At 37.0% G+C, this 13,891-nt stretch overlaps 1 protein-coding gene across 2 annotated transcripts in view; it reads left to right on the forward strand.

The window, feature by feature from the left end:
• Window positions 1-13,891, forward strand: part of aPKC (protein kinase C iota type) — a 104,971-nt gene that overhangs the window by 51,960 nt on the left and 39,120 nt on the right. For both annotated transcript variants that reach the window (XM_089090444.1, XM_089090445.1), the window contains exons 6-8: window positions 755-977; window positions 5,660-5,761; window positions 11,933-12,102. In XM_089090444.1, coding sequence (XP_088946570.1) covers window positions 755-977; window positions 5,660-5,761; window positions 11,933-12,102 — 495 coding nt within the window. The remainder of the gene's footprint in view (window positions 1-754; window positions 978-5,659; window positions 5,762-11,932; window positions 12,103-13,891) is intronic.

Raw genomic sequence — 13,891 nt, forward strand, 5'->3', positions numbered from 1 at the left:
TTATTGTAGCTCTGAATCAACTTTCTTATATCTTTGTGTGCTTTCTAAGTTTTGGGCCTTTTTATAGAATCCTTTCCAAGATATTGGAATGAGGATTGAGAAAAACCTTTCCAAGATATTGGAATGAGGATTGAGGGAATGAGGTTGCATTAGGTTTGGCTGAATGGGGTTGAGTTGGATGAAGTTTCAGCTGCATTAGGGTCCAGTTACGCGAGGGTTGAATTGCGCGAGGGTTGGGTTACACGGGGATTCAGTTGCACGAGAGTTCAGTTACATGAGTTCATTTACACGAGGGTTCAATTACAATGGAACCTATTGTTTTTCGTTATACACCTTTTATTCACACAGTACAAATAACCTACTACCTACTTACTACCCAATTCAGTATGATTCAATAGTGGGAATGGCAACCAAAGCTTTTTGTACATTCTGTTGGGACTGGATTTGGGAACTTGGACGTCAACGACTCGAATGCATCTATTGAAAGCTTGTAATTCGTGAGAATTGCAACTAATAAATGACCTGTTCTGTAGGTGGATTTAAAGTACAAAAAACTGCTAAAATGAAATTTGATTATTTGGATTGATCAAATTGGACCTTACACAGGTCCAGGAAATTGTGACGCCAGCCCCCTCTCCACTTGTGTACCCCCTGAATTAAGTAGTCCAAAATTTTAAGCATCTTTTTGTGGTATAAAATACATGGTTTAATGCTGGACGCAAAAGTAAAATAATGATTCAGTTTTTTCTTTTAGAGAGCTTTTTGTGCATTCTGTCACGACCGAATTTGGGGGCTTGGTCGTCAAGGATTCAAGTGCATCCAGTGCAAACTGCTAATTCATAAGAAATGCCACAAATTAATTAAAGTGCCTTGCTCGGTGGATCATGTAGCTTCGTTGCCAGAGCCAGAAACCCGATCTTCAGGTTTGGCGGGACAAAGACAGAATGGAGATGGAACGGAAGCGCCCTCTCCACCTGGTTGGTTTTTTGTTTTCACTTCCTTGAGGTTTATGCTCCCTTTGAAAGTTTTGGTATGTTGGTATGTTTGGTATGTTGTTTGTCTGCTCTCGTTCCGTTTTGCCATAGCCGAGATTCAGCTCTCTGCATCAACTGAATCATATTTTTGAAGTTTGGTGTACAGAGTTTTTTAAATTAAAGATACACTGAAAGTTTGTTACAAATTGTCAAAAAAAGGATAATTTAGTCATTTTTAAAGCAAGTTTAGATTCTTCTCTGGGAGAATATCTAAGTAATATCATAGTTCTTGCTCAGTAAAGGACATAACTGATAATATGAGTATCTTGTCCTTTTGGTGCAAGTTATCGCTGCAGGCTTGTCACGATTTCCTGGACCTGTGTAAGGTCCAATTTAACCAATTCAAATAATCAAATTTAATTTTAGCTGTTTTTTTGTACTTTAAGTCCATTTACAGAACAGGTCATTTAGTAGTTGCAATTCAACTTTAGGCATTTAACTCTAGGTAGCTTATACGTGGCTTGTTTAAGGTGTATGCTCACTCTGAAATTAGTGATTCCACGACAAGCCTGCAGTGGTAACTTGCACCAAAAAGACAAAATACTCGTATTATCAGATCTCATATTATCAGATATGTCCATTCACTGAGCAAGTGAAATCACTAATTTCAGAGGGAACATGCACCTTAAATAAGCCACGTATAAGCTACCTAGAGTTAAATGCCTCTCGAAAATTTAGTTCTCCCTCCACATGCTTACCATCAAAATCCAGACAAAGAAGGAAACCGAAAAGGGGGCCCAATGACATATACCAAGTTTCACGACTATCTTTACTGCAATTTGAAAAATAATAAAAATAATGCTTGGACTTGGCCTTTCGATGCCCTCATTAAAATGAACAATGCAGAAAAATTTACGAAGAAGATATTTTACTGGTTTAGTTTCCATGAATTACTGGTTATTATAATTATACTTATAATTATAGAAGTAAAATGTTTAAAGTATATTTGGTTTCCGGTAGAGCAAATATAATGCAATAGCCTATAGGATTACTTTTTGAGGGGGGGGGGGTGGAGGGAAGAGTTGTAACCCTACTCCAGTTTCTTGTAATTTCTGTTCGTTTTAAGTTTGACTTATTATTCGTTTCAATTCCTAACGGTTTTAGCGTTTATTTATTTATCAGTATCTTTTATCTTTATGTTTGATGACTTTATTTATTTTAATTTCTGTTTGTTTTGGGTTTTATCTATTCATTGATAGTAATTTACTGGTTTAATCCTCTTCGTCTTCTTTAATCTTCTGGACACGTTTTGACGTTGTTTGTCCTTCTGAACTTTAAAAAGAAATCTGATAACTCTATTTCTCAAGAGTTTATTTTTTTAGATTTTCTGGTGGTTTTGGACTTCCTTGCGATCTCGTTTGTCAGACATCTACGCTTATTCTGACTCAATGAGCCATTTCTATTAAATGATACACATACCGCTATACTCTTTTATTTTTCATAATTTCTAGACTCTAATGTCTGCTATTATTGGGCCCAGTTAATTTTCAACTATTTGTATTAAATATTAAGCACACCAACACACTTTTATTTTTCATAATTCCTAAACTGTATGCTATTATTGGACCCAGTCAATTTTTTTCGCTTTTCCTAAATACTAATGTCCCAAAATTAGGGAAACTCCATATTTCTCTTTGAAGTCAAAAAAGAATTTCTTACCCGGAAATTTCCTGATGAGTTTCAGCTGCTGTTGAAGCTCTAAAAAAACACTTTCATAGCAATACTGAAATAAATCAGTTCGGCTTGGTTTTGGTATAATTTTCTTAGCTTTTACTGGCCTTACAAAATTATAACCAAAGTTAAGGGAGTTTGTTGGATTTTTTCATAGTTTCCGGCTTTGGGTCCAATTTAATGCTGTATCTTCCCATCAGCATGTAATTTTCACCGATTTACCGGGATTCTGGGTAATTAGGATTCGAATAATTTTTTTTTTGTGGGGATAGTACAACAACCCACTCGAAGTGTTGATTACAGCAGGTAAATTACTCTCCAAGAAATGCCGGAAGATCCGTTTTCGATAATTTCAAGTCAAATAGGAAATAACAATTAAAAGCTGGATATTTGATAAAAGTGATAACATTATTTTCGAGAAAAGCATATCTGATTCCTATTGAGTCCTGATAAATAAACAATAATGCAAGAAGCCGTAACGTGTATAAATATGTTGTTTGGTGGACGTAAGTTTTTTTAATTGCTTAAAAGAATCTTTTCCGGATATACCAGGGTTTTGGGTAGATATGTAATAATATAAATTTATTTGTAACAACGTAGATAATACAGTATAAATTTATTACCCACAAAAAGCAAAAACAACAATGTGGAGTACAAAAATATTATTCGTTCTATGATTTGAATCATACTCGATATGATTTGAGTATAAACGACATACAGAAATTTTCCACAATATCATACCTGTCGCCTGGAAAGAAGAACATTTCATGATTTCATGGTGTGAGCCCACAATTGTTTCACCTCACCGAAAAGGGTCAAAGGTGATGAGCGATAACTACCGTCCTATCAGCCTAACAAGGCCAGACTGCCAATATCCTTATGTCTGTTATACTCCAGAGGATCCGAGGTGTGTCGTCCTTAGTCATTGAATAATATTAGACCGGTTTCATTCCTCGGGGATCGACCGTTGACAAAAATTTTACAGTTTCCCAGATTTGGAAAAATATCTGAATTCGAAATGTACCTGTAACCTCTATGAACTCTTCATTGGCTCTAAACTAACATTGTAATTTATTTGGAGGAATGACACGTGGTGCATCCTCCCTGACTACGCAATCCCACGAAACCTGGTCGACCTTATCAAACTTTAAATTTAGAAGTCGTGTCATGACTAGTGAGGTTCTGACTAATAACTTCCAGACGTCCATAGGAGTCCTTCAAGGATGCTTCCTGTCCTCAGATCTTTTAATCTTTTCCTTACAGCAGTCATCACCCTGGTGCAATCAACTTGCGGCAAAAACATAGAGGAGGTCATACAGATGGACTAGTCTATGCTGATGACATCAGCTAAACGGCTGAAACGCCTGATGACCTACATAGTATCCAAAACAGAGGCTGTATTCTGCTCAGGAAAGCCGCAGAATGTAATTAAGCCAGAACTGAAACTAAATGGAGAAAGTGTTTAGTGGGTTGACCAGTTCTCCTACTTTGGTAGTCTCCTCAACAGCGACAACCATCACTCAAAAGATACAAAAAAGTGACTCGCCCTTGCGATTCCCATTTTCGAAATCCTTATACCCGAGCAAGGATATGTCTCTACGGCGTAAGTAACGTAAGTAACTTTTGATACCCTTGATCGCCCGTATCGCAATCTACTCTTGTGAAAATTGAACGAGGAAAGTCGGGTATTAATGCCGACTCACAGCATTTGAAACTAAATACCTCCGTCAAATTGCTGGAATCACCTACCTTGAAAGAATTTCGAATGTTAAACTCCTCAGGTGCCTTGTCCAGCACACAATCCCCTCCAAGATCCAGGTTCATTACCTTAGGTGGCTTGGTCACGTCCAACGGGTGAGCCAGTGTCGTCTCCCTAAAATTTTTATGAAGATTAAATACACGGTTCTAACCCTTGTGGTCGTCCGCCGAAGAGATGAAAAGATGACGTCGGGCTTCACCAACTCTCGGACCTTCCCCATCTAATAGAAAACCGCAAGCCGTACAGAAGCCACAACCTCGCCATTACGAAGAAAGAGTCCTCGAGACGACCTTCAAAGTGGGACGGGGCTTGAGACAAGTAAGCCAAGTCGATTCAAAAACGTAAAATATCAAATTTCTGTACAAGGATCTCCACGTTGCTCCACATCAAAGTGCTTGATCTAAGGAAGCCTATTGATTGGGGAAATTGATAAGAGGAGCAACTTCAAGATGGCATTTTAAGATTTGTTAAATAGGAATTAAAACTACTAGCACCACTGATAGTGTAGCAATATCCAGTACGAACACATGCTTGGGAGGAGTAGAGCTACACATTGTAGATATCCTTACCCCCCCCCCTCCATCACTAAATTTTCTTGAATTTCTTGGCGCTTTCTATCAAAATTATCGAATACTTTTATATGATTGCCCTCCTCCCGTAATAAAGTCATTTCTGTGTACGTGCCTAGCCCAGAAGTAGTAGAAAAATCACAAACAGGCCTAATTTTATTTCTAAAATTTGAATTTCAATGAAAGACCTATTGCTCATTTACATCCAACACGAAATTTACTGAGAATTCCTTTGTTCGTAGCCTATTTTTTATTGATTATTAAATAGTTAGGGTTAGGTTAGTGTGCTGCACATAGACTAATTAAAAAAAAAACATAGCACTTTTGCTCTTTTGACAAGTAGTTCTTTTATTTCTGGACTAATATAAACCAAACTAAAAAAAAAAATTACCTAAAATTTGGATTCAGACTTTTGAACTAATTTTGATTTTCTTGTGTAACGCTACATGGCGTTGTCAGCTTTTATTCGCCTGAGACTAACTTCTTTTATTAGCTTTACTTAATCGTTTATCAAGCCTCTGTTTTATTGGAAAATCCTTTGAAACGTCCAATAAAAAAAAGGAAAAAAGATGTTAAGGATATGTGTGTGAAATTAATTGAGTAAATTATTTTTTTTTTACTTTCAGTCCCCGTGAGAATCGATACTGCCACTGTTGGTGCGTTTGGTAAGACCTCCTTGGATTCAGATATAGGTGCTGAAATATCACCTATTGTTGATGGTGAAGCAGGTAAGGGTTGTTCCATCCAATTTTATTGTAAATGAAAATGCTTATAACGGCAGAGATATACCACTGTTGAAGCCTTATTCACTTTTTGCTAAAAAAAAAAATCATTTGGTCATTTCAGAAACTTGATAATAATTAGAATTCTGAGGAGGTGGTAGGGGGAGGGTGAAATTCGGATGACTTTTTTTCTTTTTCGCTTGACAGATTCAGATGCTAGGATTTCAATGACCTTTTTTAGCCGCCTGTACCATTTTTTGGTTGATAATTTCTTCCTGTTTAACATATTTGTATAGCCAGTTTTAAGACGAATGTATATACTTATAGTGGTAGAACTGTCACTTTATATGGCTTATTCATTACTTTTCTGAAAAAAGAACAATAGGTCATTACATGAAATGTGAAAATCTATATAAATCTTAAGGGGGAGTATGGAATTTAGATGGCCTTTTTTCTTCTATTTTTTGATTGACAGATTCGTAGACTAAAATTTCAATGACTTTTTTGTAGCTTCGTAAATCATTGAATTGTTTATAACATTTTACTATTTGATAGAGCATATACCCTAGAGTAAACAGTAACTTTCCAGGCACTAGAAATTGATTTTTTTAAAGAAAATAGTAAAGCCATGAGAATGAAAGGTACTTGTATGATATACCCCCTACCTAATATTCTTCTAATATGTTTCTCTGACGGTTAATCCTAATGAAATATACCAAAGTAAGATAAAAATATAATACTTTAGAAACAAATTTAGGCTATATATTTGCACATTAGGGGGACTGGGGTAAGGTATAGCGGGTCTGCACGCCTAATCTGCTATGGCGCTGTGAGCGCTATGAAATAGCTTACCTTTGTCATCTCAGTTTAGCTTGTGTTGTGCTGGTTTTTTCTGCAGTGTTTCCTGCAGTGATGGTGTAAGTAACCAAAGACTTAGTGCTCCTGACTTTGCTTAGTGCTATTGTCATGCAAATTAAATACGAGAAGATCACCCTATTTGAATTTTATTAACCTTGCTTGGTGGTAGCATCATCTACGTTTTTAGCTTACTGCAATTTGGACTTCTAAAAGCGCTACCAGATGGCTCTATCACAGCCACAACATCTATCAAGCGCTCTCATGGTGGGAAACGTGGAGGTAGATTGAAAAAAAGGGATGAAGATACCAGTGTTAATTTCAACTAGGATCAAGACTAAAGCCCTGCCGCGTGGACCAAGTTGCCTAGTACCATTAAATTGCTTCCTTGCTTATGAAACGCCGTCTGTGCTCACTCCTTGGTATAGCGAACCGGTTGTGATTAGCGGTTGTGACAAAAAACCACCTGCTCTACATACCTCATCTACAACCTGCATCTACATCCTGTTTTTTAGCTAAATAAAAGCAACCTAATATACTCGTGTGTAACGCGCGTTCCTTGAACAATAGAATCGACAAACTCGAATCAAGCAGAACAACTCTTCTATCGCAATAATAAGTGAATTCTGGGAAATTACTTCTGAGTCAGCGCGTATTAAAGGCTACACTGGCTACTTTGATAATCGTCGTGACTGTGACCTGAATCGTCGCGGAGGTGGCGTAGGACGTTTCTTTCGGGACGACCTACCGTCAAAGCTGTTAATTGATCCAATTGACTCCGAGCATGAGATATTGTGGATGGAATGTAAACCAACACATTTATCAAGGAAATTCTCGTGTTTGATATTCGTTTCGGTCTATTACCCTGAGAGCACCAGAAACAGGAAAGAACTTATTGTGCACATACAGTTTTTCGTAGACAAAATGCGCCAAAAGTATGCCTCTCCTGCCTTTGTGATTGCTGGTGACGAACCAAACAAAAAAAATAGTGGATTTCCAGTGTCTTGAATTTGCGGCAAGTTGTCGCAATACCGACCCATCCGAGTGGCAGCATACTTTACTTGATTTTAACGAACCTTATATACTTCTATGATGCACAGGACCCCTCCAGAATTCTGATCATTTCATAATTTTCTGGGAAGCAAATTCAGCAATCCCCAAAACCAAACGAGTCAAAACTACTATACGACCACTAACAAAAGATTCGATTTTTACGTTCGGCCGCTGGATCGGCAACTAAGAATTTGATGACATTTGCCCCGAGCCGGACATCAACGTCAAAGTCAGTAAGGTAAACAGCCTACTTCAGGAGAAGTTCTATGCTTGTTTCCAGACTAAAGTCATTACCGTTACAGATACTGATAAACCATGGATCACAAACGACCTCAAGGACCTAATTCAGACTCGCTGCCGCCTTCACAGCAATGGCGATTCAGTTGTTTCAGCCAAGTTACGGAACCATATTGTCAAACTGCCCAGGCGAGCGAAGAGACAATACGTAAAGGACAAACATATGCCCTTACTTACGACAGATCCACACAAATGGCATTCGTCAGTAAAAAGACTTGCTGGTAAAATGACACCCAGTGACTTAAGGGTATTGAAAGAGGATGGTACCTTGTTATCGGCTACGGAAGTGAACTCCTTTTTTGTTGGCATCTTTACCACCTTTCCGTCAATCACCAGTTCAGAAATTGAGTCTCTCATTACTCGAGCAGTGATTGATAATGTAGGTGAAATTTCCAAGTTGGCCGTTTACAAGAAACTTCAGAAGCTGAATAGGAACTGTGCGTCCTACCCTGGCGAGTTTCATTTAAAGTTGTTACGTAAATTCGCTATTTTCCTTGCCAAGCCACTCTCCTCCATTATTAACCAGTGTTTCCAAGAGCAAGTGTTCCCTAGTACTTGGAAGAGAGCGTACGTTCGCATTATACACAAAGTGAAGGGTTTCAAATCTTGCGTCCAACCTATCTCAACCATTCTGACCTATCTTAATAACCCTGAACCTATCTAAGGTGACAGAAACGTTTATATACCGTGAACTGATGTCACAGGTTTTTCCCTCTCTTGACCCATATAATTACGGATGCTTGAAAGGAAGCAGCACAACTGTTTAATTAGTAAGAATGTATCACCTTATTGTCGAATGGCTTTACCGAGGAAGTGCGATTGTCGGTCTTCTCCTAGTGGATTACGTAAAAGCGTTTGACCTTATTCGCTATTTCATATCTGTGACAAATTTACTCGTAATGGGTGCACGCGAGCATATTCTCCTTTTAGTGATCGATTTTTTGCAAAACCGTTTCCAATGCGTCTACAGCCTTTCCTTGGAGACACCAACTCCGAATGGGCTGAGCTCCACGAGGCACAAAACTTGCAGCGCTGTTGTTTTTAGCAGTATTAAACTTTGTCCTTTTTGGGTTTGAAGACATGTTTAAGTACGTAGGCGATTTGTCAGTTCTTCTGAAATACCTCATTGGAAAGTCGGAAACAGTTTCCCAATTCAGTGATGCAATAATGAGCAACTTTAAAGACCAATGTACTATCAACAGCCTTCAAATCAACGAAGGAAAACCCAAAATCCTTCGCTTTAATCCTCTAAGAGGGACTTTGTCAGTCTTCCTCCACCGTATCCTAGCGTATCTTTGGCTGTAATTCTCGGTGTCACATTTAGCGTTGACTGCTCGTTTAGTACTCATGTTGATACAATCACTAAAAAGTAAAATGTGCGATGCCCACCCTTGTCTTAATTTCGGTTTTTCTCTGTCCCAATTTAAGATGGCTTATTTTACATACATCCGACCAATTCTCGAGTATGCCTGCCCTGTATAGGGCCCTCAAGTCAACAACACTAGTTACCTATGCGATCAACTTGAGTCACTACAAAAAAGAGCCTTTAAAGCTATTCTTTCAGTAAGTTATGAATAGGCATTATCTGTCCTACAACTACCGTCCTTTCACGAACGTCGTTTAGGTTTGACTGCAAATTTGGCCAATTTCTTCTTAGCAGTGAAAAACACAGAGAGATTCTACCACCAGTTATGAGGAATAAAATAAACACAAGGTCAGCTAATGAAGTGAGACTGAAATTGCCTACTCCAAGAACAAACCGTTTTGCTAATTTGTTCGTTCCTTTTTACATGTCAATGTTTAACACGTTTTAGTCTCGTGTTTTTTCTTTTTTCTTGTTTCGTTGTAAGTACTAGCGCCATTTAGTTGGAGTTTTTATTCTAAGCTATGATTGTTTGTATAAATGAAACTATTCTATTCTGTTCCATATTATGTACTAAGAATTTTTTTCTAACTTCACAATTTCCAAATACTTTACCCCCCCCCCTAATGTACGAATATATAGCCCAAATTATATATTTTCCATCTATTCTGTCATTTCTTTTTGTCTCGTCGCACGCTAAACTGAAAGAAACTAACGAAAAAAAAAGCTTCTATAATGCGTTAATGAATGAACAACTTGAGCGGTAGGGGGTTTATCATACAAGTACCGAATGAAATTTTCAATAGTCAACTGAAATACCAAATGGGTATGAGTTTAGTATTCCCGCTGTTCTCATAGAAATGCAAAGCACATATTTTGGCAAAGACAGTAATTTAGGCAAAACACAATATGCAAAGCCTATATTTTGGCAAAGACAGTAATTTTGGCAAAGCACAATGTGCTTATGACAAGTCTATCGGCGTAATAATAAAAGCTCTGGAGATGTTTGTTGCCAAGTAATATTTATCCTCCCAAAAACGCCTCTGCTCTTCAACCTATATTGTGCCTATAACTTTAATCACTAAATTCTGAAAGATATATATGTGTGTAATTTAGCTAAATTTTACTTAATGTATCGTAACTAGCAAAATCAGGTTCGCTTGTATATGAAGCCAGTTTTTATTTGAGTTATTTTCTCGACTTCCCCCCAATTTTCAAGGCCGTATCTTGGGGGGGGGGGGCTCGGGGCTTTGAACCCCCCCCCCCTGAAAAAAACTGTTTGACTCATGAAAATGTAACAAAAATGAGAATAAACAAGTTTTTGATGCGTTTTTTAAAAGTTTTTTTTTAATAAACGAGTCATCTTTTTTTTACTCGCTTTTAAAAACCTACCAACCCCTTCTCTTTATTCGTTTTGAGAACAGTTATAAAAAATAAGGGTTAATACCTTTCCCTTCCCTTCTTCAAAGGATGCTATTACAATTTAGACGGCTAAAATCAATATGCATTAAGTTTGCATTTTACCGTGAATGTCCGGAATTGGTGAATGTTGACATTCACTGGTGAATGTCCGAAATACTTTTTTTTGCTTGGATTTAGTCAGCGTTGCCAGTCAAATTTTTCAGTTTAATGCAAGGTTTGATGATGACAGGTTAGGTTAGGTTAGACTAGGTTAGCTTAGCTTAGGTTTTTAACCCATTTCTGCTATAACCAAATTTAACATAATCTAACCTAAACTAACATAATCTAACCTAACTTTAACTTTTACCATCAAAGCTTGTATAAGACTGAAAAAGAGTACTCGCGAAGCTAATTGAACCCAAGCAGAGAAAAACGAATTTCTTACATGCACCGGCGAATGTCGACATTAACCAGATTTCGGACATTCACGATAACATAGACATTAAGTTTTCTAATATGAATAAATTCTTTGGTTGCTATACTTTATAAGTAAATCTTTCATTCTCAAAAAATAGTAATTTAAGGGTTTATGAGATTGTTAATTACCAATCTGTGGCTACTTGCAATCTAGAGGTCCAACTTAATTGTGTGTCATTCCTACTATGACTACCTTCGTAGCGACTACCAATACCGTGTTTCTGCTATAACTAGTTTGCTTTCTACATTAAGACGCTTTCTGCAGTAACTTTCTACATTAAGATTCTTTCTACATTAAGATGCTTTCTACATTAGCTTTCTACATTAAGACGCTTTCTACATTAGCTTTCTACATTAAGATGCTTTCTACATTAGCTTTCTACATTAAGACGCTTTCTGCAGTAACTTTCTACATTAAGATTCTTTCTACATTAAGATGCTTTCTACATTAGCTTTCTACATTAAGACGCTTTCTGCAGTAACTTTCTACATTAAGATTCCTTCTACATTAAGATGCTTTCTACATTAGCTTTCTACATTAAGACGCTTTCTGCAGTAACTTTCTACATTAAGATTCCTTCTACATTAAGATGCTTTCTACATTAGCTTTCTACATTAAGATGCTTTCTACATTAGCTTTCTACATTAAGATGCTTTCTACATTAACTTTCTACATTAAGATGTTTGTAAAAACTGCTTTCTTGCTTAGTTTCTCTTTCTCTCTTTTCCAGACGAAGCTCTTGAACCCGGAACTCAGCGTCAGTATTCAATCAAAGATTTTGAGTTGGTTCGAGTTATTGGTCGTGGATCTTATGCCAAAGTATTACTTGTTGAATTAAGGAAGAATAGACGAGTTTATGCCATGAAAGTAATAAAAAAAGAACTTGTCACGGATGATGAAGTAGGTATTTACTGTCGATTTCCTAACCGATCGCTATTATTTTGATTTACAGGTGTCTACGTGGAATTTTTTTAGGGAAGGAGGTATACAGTTTTGAAAAACAAGCAAAAAGGTAAATTATATGGAAGATATGGGAAATTAAAGGACTTCTTTTGTGGGACCAAGAATGAAATACACGGACCTGAAATAAGTAACCCTTCATCTCTGCCTGCGTGCTTATACTGGTTTATTCGGAATCAATTTTCAAATTAATAATCAGTTTTTGTAATATAGCCTTATTATCGTAACCTCAACTCTTAGATGTGTCAGAATGACCTCTGAAGGATTAATGCACGATTCATAAAATATCAGATGAGGTGAAGCGACGATAATGGAAATTTTCTATAAAAATCTACCACCAGGATGGCTCGAACCTGCGGCGTCTTGCACAGTCAACTGGCGCTGTGATACTGTCGTAGCCTATCGTAGCGTACTGGGGGCCGTGGGATCAAGTTTTACTAATAAATTTTTATTGTTTTGACGGTTGTGAAACCGCCAAAAAGAGGGATAGCTATGACAAACAATTTTTATTGCAAATACTTGTTGCTTTTATAAAGATCGCAGGCCTAATTATGTTGCGGAGCAACTCTACTGCTTTACTGTTGTTGTTTGTTTTCGTTATTTTGGTTGTGAAACCGCCAAAAAGAGGGATAGCTATGACAAACAATTTTTATTGCAAATACTTGTTGCTTTTATAAAGATCGCAGGCCTAATTATGTTGCGGAGCAACTCTACTGCTTTACTGTTGTTGTTTGTTTTTCTTATTTTGGTTGTGAAACCGCCAAAAAGAGGGATAGCTATGACAAACAATTTTTATTGCAAATACTTGTTGCTTTTATAAAGATCGCAGGCCTAATTATGTTGCGGAGCAACTCTACTGCTTTACTGTTGTTGTTTGTTTTTGTTATTTTGGTGGTGAAAAGGTGTCCAGGAATGATCAGTAACGATGTCCAGTCCTGTAACGATGAAGTTTTTCAATAAATGGATCGTGACACCGGCAGAAATGCTTTTTTGAAGAATGCAAAATGTCCAGTAATTCTCTAGAAAAAAATTTAAGCCATTTCTATTTTTATCTTGCTCAATAATTTTAATAAGAAGTAAAAAAAACTGTCATAAATATAAGAAACTGCCATAAGCTGTCATAAATTATAAACATTAAAGTTCTTAGTGATTTTGTTGCGTCGATGTCGGGTAAAAAATAAAATTGACCCTTTGTGATCTGAGGCTAGGTTTTGCATCTCTTATAGACTTCTAGGAAATAATTCTGGTAAAGCAAATCTGCCAATCATAGGATCTGATGTTAAAAGTTTCGACTTTGATGGAATTAGAATATAAGTACTCTAAGAAGGAGAATCTATTAGATATTTTCCAGAGAAATTGTTTGCTGATTGTTTTGGGCACCCGTCTGACTGAACATATTTAAAACATTATGCTGTACAAAAAATGCGGTTTTATTCCTTTGAACTTTTGAAGTTAGACTTTACTCAATATAAACACACAAATAAAACACAACTCCAGGGACTGATCAATGATCCCTAGGGTATCATTGATCAGTCAATGTATCTTTAGTTTTCTAGGGCTATAATGAGAGAAAAATTGAGATAGATAGGGCATGTTCTGTAGATGAAACACATTGCCAATGATCGTCCTTTTTGGCCAACCATCTTGGGCCAAATGAAAAATGGATCGTCCCCGAATGGGTGGGAGGAGGTCGTAAGGAAGGATTTAAGGGAAATTGGAAATTCTTTAG

This window comes from Artemia sp. Qi Xiang Cuo, chromosome 6 (genome assembly GCF_049724085.1).
Source record: "Artemia sp. Qi Xiang Cuo chromosome 6, ASM4972408v1, whole genome shotgun sequence".
In the NCBI taxonomy this organism is placed as follows: Eukaryota; Metazoa; Arthropoda; class Branchiopoda; order Anostraca; family Artemiidae; genus Artemia; species Artemia sp. Qi Xiang Cuo.